This window comes from Rhinopithecus bieti, unplaced genomic scaffold (assembly GCF_001698545.2).
Source record: "Rhinopithecus bieti isolate Rb0 unplaced genomic scaffold, ASM169854v2 scaffold_9996, whole genome shotgun sequence".
In the NCBI taxonomy this organism is placed as follows: Eukaryota; Metazoa; Chordata; class Mammalia; order Primates; family Cercopithecidae; genus Rhinopithecus; species Rhinopithecus bieti.
Genome location: NW_016806973.1, coordinates 5,535,267 through 5,555,799, shown reverse-complemented (window position 1 = coordinate 5,555,799; position 20,533 = coordinate 5,535,267). Strand labels below are relative to the sequence as shown.

General features: G+C 34.0%; 1 protein-coding gene across 3 annotated transcripts in view; it reads right to left on the bottom strand.

The window, feature by feature from the left end:
• Window positions 1–5,264: 5,264 nt before the first annotated feature.
• GLRA3 (glycine receptor alpha 3) overlaps window positions 5,265–20,533 on the bottom strand; it is a 172,585-nt gene continuing 157,316 nt past the window's right edge. The window contains exons 8-10 of one of the 3 annotated variants that reach the window (XM_017879147.1): window positions 19,599–19,742; window positions 17,282–17,326; window positions 5,265–5,581 (exon numbers count right to left, since the gene is read on the bottom strand). In XM_017879147.1, the coding sequence (XP_017734636.1) occupies window positions 5,303–5,581; window positions 17,282–17,326; window positions 19,599–19,742 (468 nt within the window). In that variant the 3' untranslated portion in view covers window positions 5,265–5,302. Of the gene's footprint in view, window positions 5,582–11,312; window positions 11,322–17,281; window positions 17,327–19,598; window positions 19,743–20,533 lie in introns of all 3 variants that reach the window. The other 2 variants (XM_017879149.1, XM_017879148.1) reach the window with 2 other exon arrangements.

Here is a 20,533-nt window from a genome sequence, read left to right as displayed (position 1 = left end):
GAGAAGTTTTAAACACCCTCAGCTTTCTTGCAAATACAGTGATTCTTGAATCTATTTAAAGTTGTGAAGTAAGTTCTAGAGCCTCATTATGGTTTAAGTCTAATTCTAATGGTTGGGAAAGAAAGAAAAGGTTGAGAACGTATATGCTAATGTATAAAATAGCCTATAAATTCATATGCTATGGAACCAGATATTTCAATGATTGAGATACAAATAATGCTTTTAAAGAAAATCATATAAACTGCATACACAAAATCCTATATTTTCCAATGTGGCTATTTAAAATACTTCAGAATATGCACATTGGAATTCCAATTTGTGTGTATAGTAGTTAATGTATATATACACATTTTAATTTCTTGTCATTGATAATTTTTTGGTTGGTTTAATTTGAAATATTCTGGTTGGACATAGGACTTATTGAGGCAAATATTATCTCAGGATGCTAATTGCAATGTAATTTTCAGTTTTAAAAGGTCTATAAGAGTTCATAGGAGGAGACACATTCCTTTAACATATTGGATTCAGCCACATGTGCCTTGTCACGGTTGCCTTGTGAGTGAAAGCTGTTAAAGTATTTTCTTAGTGCAGTAAGACAATCACAAATATAATAGGAAAGGAAAACTATGCCTAAGGAAAGTACAATACTTTTGAGATAGACTTCTAATGCACCAACGTCCTTGTTGACAACATTGTCTCATGTTTGGTATTTTCACTTTCTAAATTTCAGATTTACAAAAGACACATTTTAATATTCTTAAATATGGAAACAAGTGATGTCTGTGAATTTCTTTTGGAAGTATGCTTGTTTGCATTCATTATATTTCTGTTTGCTCCTGGCAGAATTCACTTAAGCAATATTGGGAAACTTGAAATAAGATGTGGAAAGTATAGAAAACATTCAGGTATTTCAGATACACGTTGAGATGACGTAGCTTATAATTACTTCGAACTCTCCTGCTGATTCTCAAGGAGTACAAATGACATATCTTGCTCTATCTTTAGCACAAGAATATGTTTCCATGGTTTTGTTAAATACACACCAAATGAAGAAGCATATGTTTAATTTTCACGTTCACAGTCCTCAACGTGGGTACATAGAGAGTAACGAATTCTTTTAGTTGTGGCATTTGCACATAATGCCAAACATAATATTATTTCCTTATACTGTTGTTTTAAGTTACTTATAAAGGAGGGGAACTTGGTATTTTACTAGCAAAACTGCTTAACATTTACTATTTTTTAAAAGGTTATTTTAAAATTACGATTGTATAAGCTGATGTATAATAACATTGTAAAGGTTTTAGTTTTAAATGGTAGTTTTGCTTTTAATTTGAGAGTGGTTGAAGGGCAGAAAATAGCATCTCGTTAAAGAACTGGCTTTTCTATTGTACATCTGAGTTCATTGTTTTCTTAGTGTTTAAAGTTTTCTCTGTGAATAATTTGGCAGACTGAGTTTGTGCATCTGACCAATAATTAAAATACCTAAAAGGCATTCCAAAGCTTTTCCAAATATATTTATGGTAAAATAGTTTAAAAAAATAGCAAAACTGAAAAGAGTCAGAGTCTGGTTCTGTTTACCAAGAACTCTATCATACATTTGCACCCAATTATACTGCCAAAACAAGTTACTAATGCGCTGTTGTTGTTGAAGTACTCCCATGGGGTCATTGAAAATTTTAAGTAAAATTTCATTTAAAATTATTTTCATCTTGCGAATGTCTTAGATTTTGAAATCATTAATTCAGAAATAGAAAAACGGTCCCCACTTTATAGAAATGACTTACTTATATCATTTAAAATTAAAACTTTCCCTCCTTATATTTGGAGATAGGAGTTAAGACCCATAAAACATTGCTGGGAAAATTGNTATAGATGAAAGAAAAATTTAGCTGCCAGTATAATATTCAGTCCTCCCAAGTAACCAGCAGGTTGAAGTATGTTGTGTTGAGAGAAATAGAAAAGAATATTTTAAAAAGTGGAATTAAATGCTCAGAAAAAGGAATGTATAGTATGGAAGATACATCTAAATCTTTTTTCAAATATTATAACCACTTAAGTTGCACTGAGTACTAAAGTAGTGAACAACTTGCTCTCTTCTGTTAGTTAAACATTTAGATCGTTTCTTCATTTTTTTTCTAAAATTTCCCTTATCTTCCATGAGATCCTGGGTATTCATAAACTAATACATGAATTCATGTCTTAGGGATACACAAATATGCAAGCACTTATAATTGCAAATTAAGATAAAAGTTATTGGAATATATCAACAGAATAAGAACTCATTCTAGAATAAGATGAACAGCCCAGTTGATTCCCTGATATAGCCACCGAGAGTTGGATGGGCTCTCCAGGCAAGTGCCATGGAGAAACTTTTGGAAGGGTTAGAGAAGTTTTAAACACCCTCAGCTTTCTTGCAAATACAGTGATTCTTGAATCTATTTAAAGTTGTGAAGTAAGTTCTAGAGCCTCATTATGGTTTAAGTCTAATTCTAATGGTTGGGAAAGAAAGAAAAGGTTGAGAACGTATATGCTAATGTATAAAATAGCCTATAAATTCATATGCTATGGAACCAGATATTTCAATGATTGAGATACAAATAATGCTTTTAAAGAAAATCATATAAACTGCATACACAAAAATCCTATATTTTCCAATGTGGCTATTTAAAATACTTCAGAATATGCACATTGGAATTCCAATTTGTGTGTATAGTAGTTAATGTATATATACACATTTTTAATTTCTTGTCATTGATAATTTTTTGGTTGGTTTAATTTGAAATATTCTGGTTGGACATAGGACTTATTGAGGCAAATATTATCTCAGGATGCTAATTGCAATGTAATTTTTCAGTTTTAAAAGGTCTATAAGAGTTCATAGGAGGAGACACATTCCTTTAACATATTGGATTCAGCCACATGTGCCTTGTCACGGTTGCCTTGTGAGTGAAAGCTGTTAAAGTATTTTCTTAGTGCAGTAAGACAATCACAAATATAATAGGAAAGGAAAACTATGCCTAAGGAAAGTACAATACTTTTGAGATAGACTTCTAATGCACCAACGTCCTTGTTGACAACATTGTCTCATGTTTGGTATTTTCACTTTCTAAATTTCAGATTTACAAAAGACACATTTTTAATATTCTTAAATATGGAAACAAGTGATGTCTGTGAATTTCTTTTGGAAGTATGCTTGTTTGCATTCATTATATTTCTGTTTGCTCCTGGCAGAATTCACTTAAGCAATATTGGGAAACTTGAAATAAGATGTGGAAAGTATAGAAAAACATTCAGGTATTTCAGATACACGTTGAGATGACGTAGCTTATAATTACTTCGAACTCTCCTGCTGATTCTCAAGGAGTACAAATGACATATCTTGCTCTATCTTTAGCACAAGAATATGTTTCCATGGTTTTGTTAAATACACACCAAATGAAGAAGCATATGTTTAATTTTCACGTTCACAGTCCTCAACGTGGGTACATAGAGAGTAACGAATTCTTTTAGTTGTGGCATTTGCACATAATGCCAAACATAATATTATTTCCTTATACTGTTGTTTTAAGTTACTTATAAAGGAGGGGAACTTGGTATTTTACTAGCAAAAACTGCTTAACATTTACTATTTTTTAAAAGGTTATTTTTAAAAATTACGATTGTATAAGCTGATGTATAATAACATTGTAAAGGTTTTAGTTTTAAATGGTAGTTTTTGCTTTTAATTTGAGAGTGGTTGAAGGGCAGAAAATAGCATCTCGTTAAAGAACTGGCTTTTCTATTGTACATCTGAGTTCATTGTTTTCTTAGTGTTTAAAGTTTTCTCTGTGAATAATTTGGCAGACTGAGTTTGTGCATCTGACCAATAATTAAAATACCTAAAAGGCATTCCAAAGCTTTTCCAAATATATTTATGGTAAAAATAGTTTAAAAAAATAGCAAAACTGAAAAAGAGTCAGAGTCTGGTTCTGTTTACCAAGAACTCTATCATACATTTGCACCCAATTATACTGCCAAAAACAAGTTACTAATGCGCTGTTGTTGTTGAAGTACTCCCATGGGGTCATTGAAAAATTTTAAGTAAAAATTTCATTTAAAATTATTTTCATCTTGCGAATGTCTTAGATTTTGAAATCATTAATTCAGAAATAGAAAAACGGTCCCCACTTTATAGAAATGACTTACTTATATCATTTAAAATTAAAACTTTCCCTCCTTATATTTGGAGATAGGAGTTAAGACCCATAAAACATTGCTGGGAAAATTGTTTATATTAAAAAATCTTTCATGAATCCATTTTTGTTTTCATTGTACTCATTTTTATCAAAATGTAAATACTTGAATCCCACTGAATTTTAAAGTCACATTCTAAACTAAAATATAAATGTCTTACTGAATTTTGTTCAGTTATATCAAATTATTAAACACAATCATACACACTTAAGCAGCTATTAAAAGTCTAACAAAAACAAGGTGCTGGCTTGAATTGTTCAATGTTTGGCAATAACTAAAAATACATAGCTATAACACTTATTTGAAAACAAAGTTGTTTTCCGTATTTCCACCTTTGTTCCTAGAGATATAAAGTTTAAGAAAAGTAGATTGTGATTGTAACATGATCTCTTATGTTATTTGTTTTAAATTTGCACAGAGGAAAATTTGTTATTCTAAACAATTAAATTTAGTATTCCAAACCATTAAAGTATTTTAATGCTCTTATTTAAAAATTTTCAAAATTACATATATTGATTAAATAGTATTTATATGTACAATCCTCCATTAATATGAGTGAATTTCCCACTGTAACTAATTGTTTTCCCATTTCATAACTATACTATAAGAAAATAGTTTTAGATTTCAAGCTATTGGTTTTATTATCTTTATAATGTCCCCTTTTCCTTTCATAAAATTTACTGTGCAAAATTTGCTTTTGTATGATTTAATAGCATTGAATTACAAATTAAGGAATTTCAAAGTAGTTTTTGTGTCTGTTATTATGAGATATTATATAACATATAAACACATTGGCAGTAAAGCTTCCACTTACATGGTTTACTGTGAAAAAACAAATCACCTGGAATTAATATGAAATAGAATCCCCTAATAAATATTTTATATTCATTAAAAGAATCTTATCTCTCATGACTTTGCATAGCTAACCAAAATACGAACCTTTTCCATATGCCATTTTAATACAATGGTCATCATTTATACACCACACACACATATACACATACACACTTATGGCAGAGACACTTTCTTCTGAAGTGACCATTTGCACTTGCATGCCCCCAGAGACTTAATCTTGCTGCTGATGAATATCTTCATGCCTAAGAATTTTATAGATAACCCAATAGAAAATATTAAAAATCAAAAAAGCTAATGGGAAGCAGGCTCGGGAGATGGTGTCAATCTTCTTGGCCCGGTCGATAAAGACCTTCCTCATTTCATCAGGGCTTTTTGGCATTACCTGGACAGGGTGGTTGGGGCCCTTTGGAGTCATGCCGTCCTTTGCTTGTAGACATGGTCCCATTCCATAGGCTGTGAAGCTGAATCGGCTTTCCCTTACCTCATCATCCTGTCAAAGAAAATGTGACAAGGCCCTTTAATAATAGAATAGAGCATGTATAACAGGCATCTCAGAATCATAACCAATTTTATCACAATTAATGTTTACATTAATATAAGGAAAAGGTAACCGAAGCATATAAAGATGAATTGGTTTTGATTCCCCATTGAAGTTTTATTTATTTATCCTGCCGCATTGTATAGATGCGCCCATTAATAAATGTGAAATCCCAAAGGCTATGTTTTAATGGGAAAACTAAACTCTGATATTTTCTACATATTGCTTGAATATCTAAATTAAAACAAGATAAAATCTATTGTGTTATATATATTCATAAACTAGTTTTTTTTTTTGCATTATTTGTTTAAATGGCTAAATGTGTGATGTCGAGGGGGAGCATACCAGGATCATTGACTGAATTTTTCTTTCTCATGGAGACAAACCTTTTCAAGCTTTTTCTTTCAATTCAAAGTCAATTCTTCAGAAAATACAGTCTAGTTCCATAATACTGCTTGGTTTATGTTATTCTCCTTGTATGCTACTTTTCTGTTTTACACTAACCTTTGTGGAATACTTAGAAGATAGCCATGTATTCTAGTTTATATATGACTACCTTTCAGGCACACTGATTTGGTTGAAATTGTGAATTATATCTGGCAGAAGTTTATTCCATGTTAAGAACATAAACTTTACATAAATTTATTATTACCATGTTCTTCTAAAAAGTATCATTTCTTTTAAATGTGGCAAACTGAAGATAATTTTCCATGTTTGTAAATGAAAGGACTTAAAGAAACATTTAAATAAAAATTATTTAATAATATATAATAAATGAAGTATGCTTATGAAATATAACATTTAATAACTTATAATGCAAATTAATAATTTACTTTAATACATTTATTTAGAATGTAATGGTAGCTGTCTACCAATGAGTAAGAGTTTATTTGATTACTAAATTGAAGGTCTAAAAGATGAGAAGACATTTAAAAACGTTGTTATATCTGTCCTATGATAATACTTTTTCATAATAATATAAAAGATAAAATAATTGGCTTGAACTCTTGAAAATTATGGGCCAGTCACAGTGGCTCGTGCCTGTAACCCCAGCACTTTGGGAGGCTGAGGCAGGTGGATCACGAGGTCAGGAGATCGAGACCATCCTGGACAACATACTGAAACACCGTCTCTACTAAAAATACAGAAATTAGCTGGGTGTGGTGGCATGCGCCTGTAGTCCCAGCCACTCGGGAGGCTGAGGCAGGAGAATCGCTTGATCCCTGGAGGTGGAGGTTGTAGTGTGCTGAGATCGCGCCACTGCACTCCAGCCTGGGCGACAGAGTGAGACTCTGTCTGCAAAAAAAAAAAAAAAGAAAAGAAAAAAGAAAAAGAAAATTATGTTTGTTCTGTGAAAGCAGCTCCTCAATGAATAATATATTATAAAGTATGAAAGTAAAAAATAGAAGTTATTATGGATTCTAAAATTAGAAGATGACCAGAGTTGATACAGTAAGGTATAAAATAGTTATTTTGGGAATTATGAAAGTAACATGATTCCACCTGAAAAACAAAAGTATATGATTATTGGAAAATATTTTGACTATAAAATATATAAGCAATTGAATTTTGAGGACACAAGTTTGAAAGAAAAACAGACAGTCCAAACTACCTGAGACTACTGTTGTAAGCTTGCAAAAATTGAAAATCAATTTTCCAGTATTCTTTAATAAGCATGTTCATTTAGACTACCATTTCTTTGGCATCCATGAAAATTTTAAGGCAAATTTATAATTTGCCTTAAAGTTTTCCATATCTTACAAATTGGAATTAAATTGTTCTTATGTAAGTGCTAAAATAGTATCCTTATAACTCAGAAAATCATGCTGGTATGTGCATTTTTAAAGGAAAATGTAGGCTACCCGGGTAATTTGCACTATTTTGTGTATAAATCAGCTGAATGTTGAAGTATAAAATAGGCTTTTAAACTATAGCAACCTATGTGTTAAAAAAATCTATCACAAAATAAGGCAAAAGATAACTTCTCAGGGAGCATTTCCAATGAGGTGTTGACATGTTAACTGAAGCAGTTGAGAAATTCATTATCAAAACGCTCAGATAACAGGATTATAGCTGATGTGCTTAGTAAAGCAGAATTCATTGATTACCTTTCTAATTACCTGTTATGAATAACTTATTTTAAAATCTTTAGAGACCTTAGCTGCTCATCTCAAAACAGAGATAATCTATTTAAAATTAACATATTAGTGAGCAATTGAATTTTTCTCAATTGTATCTTTCCATATACCTGCATATACCTGAGTGTGATTAAGGAGTTAACATCCAGCCTGGGCTGTTACAGGAGTGCTGAGAATGACCCCTGATTCCTAAAGCATCATTTCCTTGAAAACAATAGAGGTAAGCTACAGAGGGAATTGGAGTCGGCCTTATTTACTGGGAGGGGCTGCACCTTCACTGGGGGAGCTGCGCATTGGCCTGAAGATCTTTGGCCCAAGTGACTAGATGGTGTACAAAGGCTGTGATTCTCTGTGTGAAGGCAATCATATACACCCTGACTTTTGTCCATGGCAGCTGTACCTATGTGTCCTGTGTGATGAGGGGCAAAAGAAGCTGTGCTCTTGAGAACTTGCTGAGTCTCCTGTGCGAGGCAGATGCTGGAGGCCTGATGGGTTTCCTGCCTCACGTCCTCCTAGGAGACTGAGTGAACATAAGGTTAGATTAAAGCCTATGGGTGTTCTGAGAGTCTGTATGACACCTGGAACCCCAAATCTCACCAGTGGTGGACAAAGCTGACCAGGCTTTCAAGCTTTGAGACTCAATCTGACCAAATGTTCCAGGAGGGAGTTCTGAGGAGAATCTAATGCTGATCCAACTTGGTTTTGAGGTAGTCAAAGTGCTACAGAAAATAACACGCTGAATCTTACTATTGGAATCTGGATGGCACAGGTTTATCCCCTGTTGAATTGACAGATGGATGATCAGTGAGATAAAACTGAGGGGAAAGTGGGTCAAGAGATAGTTAATTCCTTGTTTCCTCTTAATAATTTTGGGGGCTGGGGGTGGAGGCTCATGCCTGTAATTCCAGAACTTTGGGAGGCTGAGGCAGGTGGATTGCTTGAGCTCAGGAGTTGGGGACCAGCCTGGCCAACATGGCGAAACCCCATCTCTATCAAAATTATGAAAAATTAGCCAGGTGTGGTGGTGGGCGCCTGTGGGGTCAGCTAACTGAAGGCTGAGGTGGGAGGATTGCTTGAACCGGGAAGCAGAGGCTGCAGTAAGCCAAGGTCATGCCACTGCACTCCAATCTGGGTGACAGAGTGAGAGATCCCGTCTCAAAAAAAAAAAGAAAAAGAGAAAAAAAATCCTCCTCATGAAACAAACTACTCCGTCTCAAAATCAATCAATCAATCAATCAATCAATCAATCAATTGCTGCCGTGAAGGGAAACTGACTGATGCTCTCACTGCTGTGAAATGTAACACCTCTACAGAACAGTAGATATGTGAAGTATAGCAGCAAATCTGGGCTGGCCATATGACAGTCAGAAAGGAGCCTACCCGAACCGTATCCCCCGACCAAAAGTCAGGTAGGCACTGGGTTAGGAGAGTCCTTAGGCATGTGGCCCTTATTCTGGGAAGGCAGGAGGGTGTTTAGATTCATGGGTACATTAACTCTTGCAGCTGCTACACTAGGTTTTACTGATGAGAAGAAAATCTAGGCTGTTCAGAAGAAAGATCATGGCCAGAGGTATATCTATAAGCTCTCTTTAGGTGGCTGTTAAGACACAAAAAGAACACAGCAAAAACTGACAGGATTTCTGTGAACGATTTCCCAGCACATTATCGCCTGCTGGGAGGATGGAAATCTGTTCCAGTTTTGGCAGCGGACTCCCCTAAGCTCAGAAGTTAAATCCTACGGTGCCAATGGGGAATGGAACAAAGGGCACTGACATAGGGTGCTAAATTTACTTCATCAGTTAAGGCAACTGAAACAAAACAGCCTGACTTGAAGGCCAGGATTTCCTTGCCCAGTTCTCAATGGGATGCTATGACTGTGCCGTGGTTAAAGATGAATTGTCATGGGGGTAGTGAACACAGCTTCTTGCAATTACCTGATGCCAGAGCAAAATATGTAGTAATATGCTGGGGAACAGGAGAGCAATATAAAGACTGAAAGAGAAACTGCTTGAGCAGGGAAGGAGGCAAAGGATCAGCTATAATAGTAGGTATCACGGTCACACTAAAAACTGTAGGTAGGAAAAAAGAGAGTAAGATATACTCAGTAAGTGGCACTGCTTTTAACCAAATGTATGATTGGAAAGGATGTGATACATAAACGAAGGATCTTGGCATCTCTGGCTTGAGCCTAGTCCTGGGCAAGTCATTCCTTAGCCCAGTTTTAATTGGATGTAATAAAATGGGAGCCCTTAGAATTGCCTAAATCTTCCTTTGTAGGGAGATTACAGGAACTCTCAGATCTGGTTAAGGGAATGGCGCAGGGGTGCTGGTTTTCATTAGTTCTCTCTAGAATAGCCTGTGTGGCCTATAAAGCTATATGGATCCTACAGGCTGACTGCTGACTATTTGGGTTCAGTAAAGAAGTTTCCCAACAGCCGCTACCATGCTGGCTGGATGTGGTGAAAACTATTCAAGAGTTTTGGACACAAAACTCTATCCAAGAGTTCAGGACAGAGATGGCTGGTTGGATTTGATAGACTTGACTGATGCTTTGTTTTTAGTCTCAATGGTACAAAAAAGTCAAACACAGCATGTCTTCATGTGAGGTGGACACAATTATAATCTTACTCTCCATCCCTCAGGGAACCGAAATTCTCCAGTATGTTGTCACAACCGAGTAAGAAACAATTTGGTCCAGATCATTGTCAAAAGTAAGTTGTTTAATAAATGATAATTTCCCTCACCAAGCAGAAAGTCAAGGAGAGTTTGGAAACTAGTGGCACCTTTGACTAGGTACGGGTGGCTAATTAATCCAGATAAGATGCAAGGTCCAGCCCCATGAGTCCACTTACAAGGCATAACCTGGTCTGAGGACATTAGCTACAAGTCACAAACATTAAAGGACAAACTGTTATTTCTTCTGCATCCTACTATTAAAAAAAAGAAAGAAAGAAAGAAAAAACTTGTGGCCCTGCTGAAATTTGGCAGGTACATTTTGGATGTCTACTGGCCCCACTCTATAAGGTAACCAGACAGAATTTCAAAGGGAAACTAAAGCAGACTGTGCGAGATCTAAGGCATGTAGTAGCCAAGCTGGTCTCTCTGAGGTCTTAAAATTCACTGATTGTATAAGTATCCGCTGCTAGAACACACATAGACTGGAGTTTCTGGAAAAAGCTCAATAGTGGCACTCTAAGGTAGCTGCCAGGATTCTAGACTAGAAAATCCTCTGACTCTGTCAGCAGGTATAATCTACATGAATGACAGCTACTGGTATTCTCTTGAGTTCTGGTTAGAAATAGCCCCCAAGACCAAAGGAATCTGAAGGACATCAGTCTATATTTAGGCCTGAGATACCTACCCTATCATGGGTGATGTCAAAAAGGCATCCCAGTCTAAGTGCCGTGACAAAATTAAAATAGTATATTCAAGACGGACTCAATGGGAGTGACTCTGGTGAAGTGTATCCTGTCCATGTAAAAAGCCCCTATGTGACAATGGGCCAATGATGGACCCTGCAGTTGAGTACCCAGAATAGTCTGAACCTCATGATTCTCTTCCAATGGAAGCAAAACAGACCACCTAGTTCACCAGTGGAAAGTCCCATGTTGTGGTGAGAGCTTGTCCTGAGTATCAACAAGAGAAAAGCTGTATGAAAATTGCTTTTGGCTTGAATCTTCTAAGGACAAGTGCTAACACATAGTTGTAGATGAAATACTTGGGTTTCTTGTCCATGGTTTCTGGAGGATTCAGTGGCTTTTGCCTGAAATTGACAGATATTCCATCTTGGGTTTTGTTGTAACAAAACTCATAGTTGAATACACTATTAAGGGCTTGGAACAAGGCATTTTTATATCAGCTTGGACTTCTCAAATAGATATCACTGAAAAACGGAACACATTTTAACCCAAAATGCACAACATGGCCCAAGAGCACAGCATAGGAAGAGTATATCATATCCCATCTGCCCAGAGAGCAAAGGCTTAAGCAGATATTGGAATGGTCAATTAAAACATTTAATTATTAGAGATGAGACGACAAGGACATGCAAAGTCTGCATAGCCTTAATTTAGCTACTTAACTCTCTTGATTCTTGGTTTCTTATTCCTGCAAAATGTTTATTATACTACCTATCAGTTCTTTCAGGGTGAGAGAAAATATGAAACACCAGACAAAGCACTCAAATTGCTGCTATTGTATTATTAATTTTTGAGTGTAATATTACATTATTCTAGAAATTGCACAAACACAAAAGGAAAGAATACTAATAACAACTTGAATCATTTTACTATTAGATGTTTTAAACTCAGAGTGACTAAACTAGCACTAAAATACTATGTAAAATAGGTCTACCTAGTCACCTGTTCTCCAGGAGCCCTTGCATTTGTGCACTATTACACTAAAACGTTAACCAACAGCATAAAAGTAAAAAGGCCATTCACTCCTCAAGTCCTCACTGTCTTATTGTTACAATACATGGGTTTTGCCATGTGACTGCTAGAATTCCTTGCAAATCTAATTTATGCAAAGAGTCTTTGTGTTTTAAATGTGTTGTATGAAAGAGTGGAGATCATTTTGAGTGTGCCCATGAGATGAGGCATGTGGAGTCATATCAGGGCCCTTTCAGAAACAGATTGTCAGCTCCGTGGGAAGGAAAGGAACAGACTCCTGTATAAGGTCCTGTCTGCACTCGCAGGAAGACATGGGATGAGAGAGACCATGCGCCCCTGGACCTTAAAAACATCAAGGGATTTTTTTTAAATGACTGGCTTATTGGGACTTTTTTGAAAGGTTTCACCTAAACAATAATTTTAAGCGTGGATGAAGCTTTTCTATCAGCTTATTGTTATTATTAGATTACTAAATGAGAAGAAGAACTGAGATATTTTATTACTAATTTCTCTGCTTTGCATTACCCAGTCATAAATTATCCTGTGTTTATGTATGCTTACATGTGCAGTGATATTCCTTATTGTTATTAGCACTCAAATTTTTTTTAAGATAATTTAATTTTCTGGAAATAGCTTCAGCTTACATTCTCATGGATTATATGTCAAAAAAGCAAGGAATAAAAAATATATCTAGAACTTTTGACTCAGAGACAGTACGTGTTAGCCGATCTTTAGTGGTTATAAAATTAAGGCCCTTGACAACATAAAATATAGGAAGTGGGCAAAATTGCTGATTAAAAAGTTACAGAAGTTGTTTAGTTTACCCACAAGTAAACCTTCTTACTATGCTTCAAGCAAGTTAGAATGGTAGGCAATGAAGAATGGAGACAGCCAGTTAGCTACCACACAATTCTTTTTACAGGAATATCATTTTTCTGTAAATTTAAAACTGACAAAAAGAACGTTTCAGTCATTATGCTTCTATATCATACTGTGAGACTTTGTATGTCTCTTTTCATTTTATTTCAATTATGCCAAGCACTGATTCATATAAAATGCAAGTTGTAACTAGAAATATTAGAGACAGACAGAAAATAGAAGGGTGCATACAGTCACTGAATAAAATTGCTTCATCTCTGTCATCAAACATGATACTGTGTATTAACACATGTGTGAGGCAAGGACTAATTTTGTATCTTCTTCTTAGTCCTCAAAAATGACCAGAAAAAAGAAAACATACATGGATGTGAGAGTGATGAAGGCGTGAAGATTGCCATTGAGTGTGAACAAAACATTAAGCATCTAGAACAGCATGAAGTATTGATGATGTGAAATGCTGTAAGGTATAACAGCATTAAACACATTATTTGCATCTTAATGTTTCTCCCTTAGTAGGTACCTTTGGGGCAATCTTTATACAATTAAAATATTAAATAGATTATTCCAAATGTCTTTTGTTAAATACTTTTTTGTAATGTTATTACCAAATGGTAATGTAATAAAGGAAGGACAATTAAGTTGTTATTAATTTCTATTTATATTGTTTCAAAATGTGTGGATTATTTTAAATTGCTAATATAACAGCAATGACTCTTTTATTGGGAACATCTTGTCCTTGAGAATATAGAACAAATGAAAAATGTGGGAGTGAATTAAAATTGTTTTTATAAAATAACCAGTCTAAAATAAAATATTCAGTTTCATATATCTACACACTATTTTATATCCTTTATAAATGGAAAATCTAAAATAATGCAATTATAGATGAGGTTTAAAAAATACTTTGTTGTTGTAAGTCAATTGTTAATATAAAATTATTTGAAATTTCACTCCAGGAGAACCCTGCATTTATCATAGATGACATCTGAATTCGCCATTAATTAGCCAAGTGTATATTGGCACATTAAACTTAGATTCAGAAATGGTTTGAAGATTGATAAATGGTAAATTTAAAAGATGTAAAAATTTAAAAATGCAAATTTAGAAAGATGAATGTTTTAGATGAAATACTATAGAGGACAGATAAGAAATCAATGGAATGATTTATTTAAAAATCTACGTATCTATTTCTAGCATAATATGTTAGTTCACTTACTGCCAACTCATAATTATGGCGTGACATAGGGTATTACAATAGACATCATATGTTAAAAAGCAGCATTTCTATTTTAATTAACATTGATATAGAAGTCACCAAAATGCATGTAAATTTAAACAGAGATTATATTATTTTGTCAAATATTATTGTCCTGAACAGATTTTCAGGGAATATATAGCTATAAGAAATAGCTGAGTTTAACATAAACTAAATATCTAAATATTTGTTTGCAGGGAATAACTAAAGTCTTACAATTTTTGTCTTATTTGAGAGGATGCAATTTCAACTCCTGTTATTAGAGTCATTCAAATAGAATTTTGTTTGAATCTAAGTTGTTGGGAAATAACTTTTCTTCAGGTATGCATGAAAGACATTTGTAGGAAACACTTAATCTATTTAAAGAAAATCTTAGCTCTAGAACAGCATAAGCTGACCTGGAATGGAAAGATTATTGAATAATCAGTGTATATGGATGCCATATGGCTTTCAAACATGAATCCTTCTCACTTTCATCAAAATAGTATATATGTACGTTTGTATTTATCCTTAGACTACAGACTTGACAAATGCACAGGGCAGAAAATCAATTATTTATTATCCTTAGAAGCTATCTTGAATTATTTTAAAGTTAGAAAGCATATAAAAACGTAAGTAAATAAAATAAAGTTTGTGTACAGATGGTCAAAATGCAGTCAATGATATCTTTATTTTTTCAAAAGATAACCACTGTGCCTAGCAAAACATAAACTTAGTCAGGATTTCTTAAATCTAGAACTAATGGTCCATCCCTATTTAATTTGCATATATAAATAATAATTAATAAATAATCATCAGTAGGGAAACAGGCACTAGAATACTGTGTGCATATGTTTTCTTGCAGCAAACCATTGCACTATTACATTGCATTGTGGAGGAAGCTACATGAAATGCATTAAAGCAATCCCATTTCATCCATAACTCTCAACAAAAAACATGTTTGGAAATACCTTGGCATGTCTTTTTAAGCCTCCGGGACTAAAGTAATGATATCATACATGGGAATAGCAACTCTAGCCAAAATACTTCCATATCATGCATACAGACACACACACGCACACACACACAGCACTGGAGATAGCATCCATGACATGGTGCAGTGCGTAATCAGCACACAGCAGGCTGGGACAGTGTGGGGTGGGGAAATTTGGATACAAGAGCAAACTTGTGTTCTTTCAGAATAGACACAGGATTCTCTGGTACCTTCATAGAGGAAAAAGTAAGTTTAAAAAAGCTGTATACAATGCCGAAGTCAATGCTGAGCCTAGTTAAAACTTTCCTAGGAACAATAATTGCATTAATGTAAGGTCCCCTGTTGTGGCAAACTTTCTACAGTGAGACTATTTTATTTACTTTGCCTGTTCTGCCAAATTAGAGTACTGAAGAAAATTCATGTAAACCAGTACTCATGACAATAAAGGGCATAGTACAAACATTGAGACTCATTTTGATTCTGTTTATTTCAAAATTTAGATTACTCATACTCTTTCTAAGCAAAATAGTTTTAAATGACAAATTTGATCAGCCCAGAGCATTGTTAGTTTAGAGAAATAGTTTTCAAAAGTCAAAGAAGCCAACCACCCCAAATTTGCCAAATGCTTGAACTATTTTAAAACAAAAGGGATGTGTATACTTTCTTATGACTATAACTGTGTTATCATATTGTTTCTTCTATAAAATAAAATTTATTGACTTTCCATAAGATAAGCCTGTTTTTTCATTAGAGTTTTCATAAAGTAATATTTAATTAAATAGATACCTTTCATACTATAGTTTCTATAAACATTAACTGTTTAGCTGCTAGAGATATAATTATGTTGGTCTTCCAAAGAAAGATTAGAGAGTCTGCTATATAGTCTAATACCCACTTGTATCTATAAATATATATTGCAAACACTATATCTAATTATGTAAATTCCATGCAATGAAAAATTTACAGTTAAGATAATCAAGTAAAAGCAAGTGGATCATGTGAAATTATCTTTCAGGCATGAAAAACAAAGGGAGAAGTGGGATGCTGGGAAATAAGATGTAAATTTTAGTAGCAAAGGACAATTGCTGAGTGATTACATATTATAAGAGAACTTAGCAAGTTCTTTAAAATAATACCAGATCTAGACAATCTGTTATGAGGTTGAGATTACTGCAAGAATTATTTAACATTATGTCTCTTGCAGGGATGCTTACTTGCAATGTACAGTAGAATCATCTGGTAGCTACTTTTAGATATAATTTACCCCAGAAATTAAGTTTAGTAGACAGAACTATTTGTGTGTGATTTCCCAGGCTAAATTCTTGGCTTCAATAGATTTCTATTTAATTACTGTATACTATATTATGAACTCCCAAGTCAAACCACATATGGACCAAAACTATCTATTTTATATTGTTTTCCTAATATTTAGTCATTATACTTGGACATGTGTCTTTGTGACCTTTTATTTGACAGTTTCAAAGGATGCTGCTATCAAAACTAAATTGTTCACTTGCTATAAGTAACCTCAGCATATTTTAACATTTAGAATGGATTCTAAAGATTCACAGAAGGCACAAAGCATTTTGTTGCCTTATATTGAGGTCTCTTGTGCAACTCCTTTTAGAATTTGTTTGTATAAATAAATTTTCCATTTATTTTCAACTAATTTTGTACAAGTATCTGAGTGTTTCTTCTATGATGATTATTACAAGATATATGTGATATTTCTCTTTAACATACATTTTTAAATCATTTTGACCAATCAAATAGCTCTGTTAAAAAAAAATGAAGGGTAATATTTAAATATCCTTTTATTGATGAGAGAAGACAAGAATGAAGTTTTTAGAAAAAGAAAATACCCTTCTTAGCTGAAGGAGGATGGTGTTTGCTCAGCTTTCAATACAAAAGGGGCTGTGTTTCCCCACCAAACACTGCCTTCGTAGTGCAGAATATGCTGTCTGCTTTTTACTGATGACCACATTCCTCTATTTAGAGTTAAGAAAGTCAATTTACCATATCTGAGAAACGGTAAAACTTCTCCAATGCAAAAGCTTCTGTCTGTGGGAAGGTAAAGTGGACCAAGAGGAATTGAGAAACCAGAGAATCAATTCATATATGATTAAATATAATTACACAATTGGTTGTAATTGCATATACCATTTGAACAGACATAGGTAGCAATTAATAGATTTTCACATATGCAAAGTATCTACCCCAACGTATAAACTGAATTTTAAAAAAACTCTTTTTTTCATTAAATCAAAATTACATTTAATTACATTTCCTCCCTGAATATATCAAGTAGTTATCAGAAAATAATAAGATATGACTGTTTTTGCATTTCTGCATTTTCCCAGAGTACCAGTCACCGGAGAAAATGAATGATTCCCTCTTTCTATGTGCTAAAGAGGAAAGAGCATCGAATATTTTTATTTCACTTTTACATGTGGTAAAACTGAGTAAAGAGGCACTTTGGTAAAAATAATTTTTTAAAAGAAGGATCTAGAATTGAGCATACAAACTTGTCATCTAATACTTTTTCTACTGGATATTGTGATTATTGAATGTGTGGTGGATGTATGATATGTCTGAGCTTTCACACTTTACCCATTCGGACACCGGATGCGTAAAACTTCTCTTTTCCAGAATTTACAGGACATGCTTGATACATTCTAAATTGTATAAGGAGAAGGAAAAAGGTAAGGAAATGGAAAATCAAAATGACAAAAAGCAAATCATAATGATAGGGAATATGCATATTGCTTTACTTCTAATTAATGATACTAAAAGGGAAAGTGGTCTTTATCAGTCACTAATACCAAAGAAAGACCAGAGCATCATCCCTGTGATGCAGCATTTGTACTGTCATTGTTGTTCAACTGGTGCCAGTTATCATGAAAGAAAAGGTGAGAAAGTAGGATGTGGCGAGGGAGAGAGAAGAGGAAGAAAAAGAGATAAAGGCAGAATGAGCAGAAATGAGAAAAATATAACAGACCGGTAGACCAGGGTGAGGTGAGGGAAGAAGATAAAGTTAATCTCCCCATCACAGTATGTTTCAGTGTACAAAAGATATGCTTCTGTTTTCATAAAAATTTGATTAAATGCAAGTCTTAGCACTGTTTTCTGTTCATGTATTACTGAATCTCCGATGCTGAATGCTGATGTTCTTTCCACGCTGCTGTTAATTGTGTGTTTATTGGAGCAGTGATGCTTTTTGGAGGGCCAATTAGAAATGATAAGTAAGTTACTGCTTTAGAATATGTTTAATACTAAGTAGACTCAAACACTGAGACGTCAAAGCTTTTTAAACAAGTGTAATAAATACATAAATTGCAGTATAATTTATAAACCATAAAGAATCCTTAAAAAGTTAAACCTTTACATACTTAAAAATGCACACTATGTGAACTATACTATTATCATTAAGGTTTATGTTTTGACTTAAATATGCCAGGATATTGGATCCTTGCCACAATTACACAAAACTTTGACATTACTGTCCATTGCTTTAAAAGACCATTTGCTTTTAAAATGTCTGTTGGCACATTCACATTAGAAGTAAATGCATAGATCTGCTGTTGATAGAGGATCTCTCTTACAGAAAAGGAAAGTGGATTGGTCAAAACCACGTGCATGTCAAGGGAGATGCCATTACAGTTCTGAATAGAGGAAAAACTTCATTTAGGACATCCAAATCCAATTAGGGGTCTACTTCTGAAACTTGCTATGGTCTCTTCCTGATGTTCTAAGTTTCTTCCTGGTTTCATCATTTATCAGATAGTAGCCAGGAAACAACAGGACTTTCTTGTGTTTCCCACAGGGTTTCAAAAGAAATGTCTTTAGTTCATGAAAATATGCATTAAAAAGAGACCACAGAGAGAATTTTTCATGTATTTATCATCATGGTACTAGTAAATAAGTAATATTTGATGAAAATAATGAAATGAATTAGCTCTGACAAAGGACTTTTAATAATTATATTTGATGACTTACGTCAAGTGAAACCATTAGAAATGCTCTAACATTGCAAGTAAGAAATGATATAATTCATTAATTAAAATAAAATAGTGTCATTCCGGAAGCACTTTAAAAAGAAGTTGATGTAGGTCTCATGTCACCAAATATGCTGTTTAAAGTAGAGCTAGGTGTCATCATTTTCTTCCTGAAGCTATTTTGACATTTTCGTTTGGATTGGAAAAAAAATGAAAGGAATATTATATTATTTCATCCCCAGTCCCAATTGCCTCTCTTTTCATCTCTATTAAATACAACAAATTCACTTTCCAGTGAAAACTGGGTGCTGCCAAACCCAAAACATTTAATCACTTACCTTATTCTTTCTCTTTCGTCGAAATCTCAGAAGTTCTTTGTGTTGTCTTGATACAAAATTTACAGCTGCATACTCCAGAAGTGCTGAAAACACAAAAAGGAGGCATACTGCCATCCAAATATCAATAGCTTTGACATATGAAACCTAGCCAAGAGAGAAAGAGAGAGCAAGCAAATTCACTTATATTGTTACTTCCTTTGAGAACAAAACTGAGTTTTTCTGATTCTGAATTATGTCATTCATATATAAGTATTAAAAAATAAAGAAAATGACAATTTTTTCTTGAAGTTTTCAGATAGCCATTTTTGTAAATTTTATGTATTAGTTATGAGTATTCTTTTTTTTTTTTTTTCAAATTTAGGCAATAGCCCAAACACGATGAAAGGAAAAGTAAGATGAAATATAAATTTACCTTCAGAACAGTATAGTGCTTGAAAAGTGTGAACATTGAAATGTAGATAATGCTGTTGGCTTTTTAGTTTCACATTTTCATCAGTATTTTAAAAGCGTTTAAAATTGTATTTATTAATTCTGTTAAGATTTTTTTCTTTCATTGCATTTATAAATAATAGATGGTTTTTGCTATATATTTTGAAATATTTTTAACTTTCATAAAGACAAGTTATAAGGATAGTACAAAGAGGCCAGGCTCGATGGCTCACATCTGTAATCCTAGAACTTCGGGAGGCCAAGGCAGGTGGATCACCTGAGGTCAAGAGTTCGAGACCAGCCTAGCCAACATTGTGAAACCCCATCTGTTTTAAAAATACAAAAATTGGCTGGGTGTAGTGGCGGGCACCTATAATCCCAGCTACTTGGGAGGCTGAGGCAGGAGAATCACTTGAACTCAGGGAGCAGAGGTTGCAGTGAGCCGAGATCACACCACTTCACTCCAGCTGGAGCGAAAGAGTAGAATTCTGTCTCAAAAAAAAAAA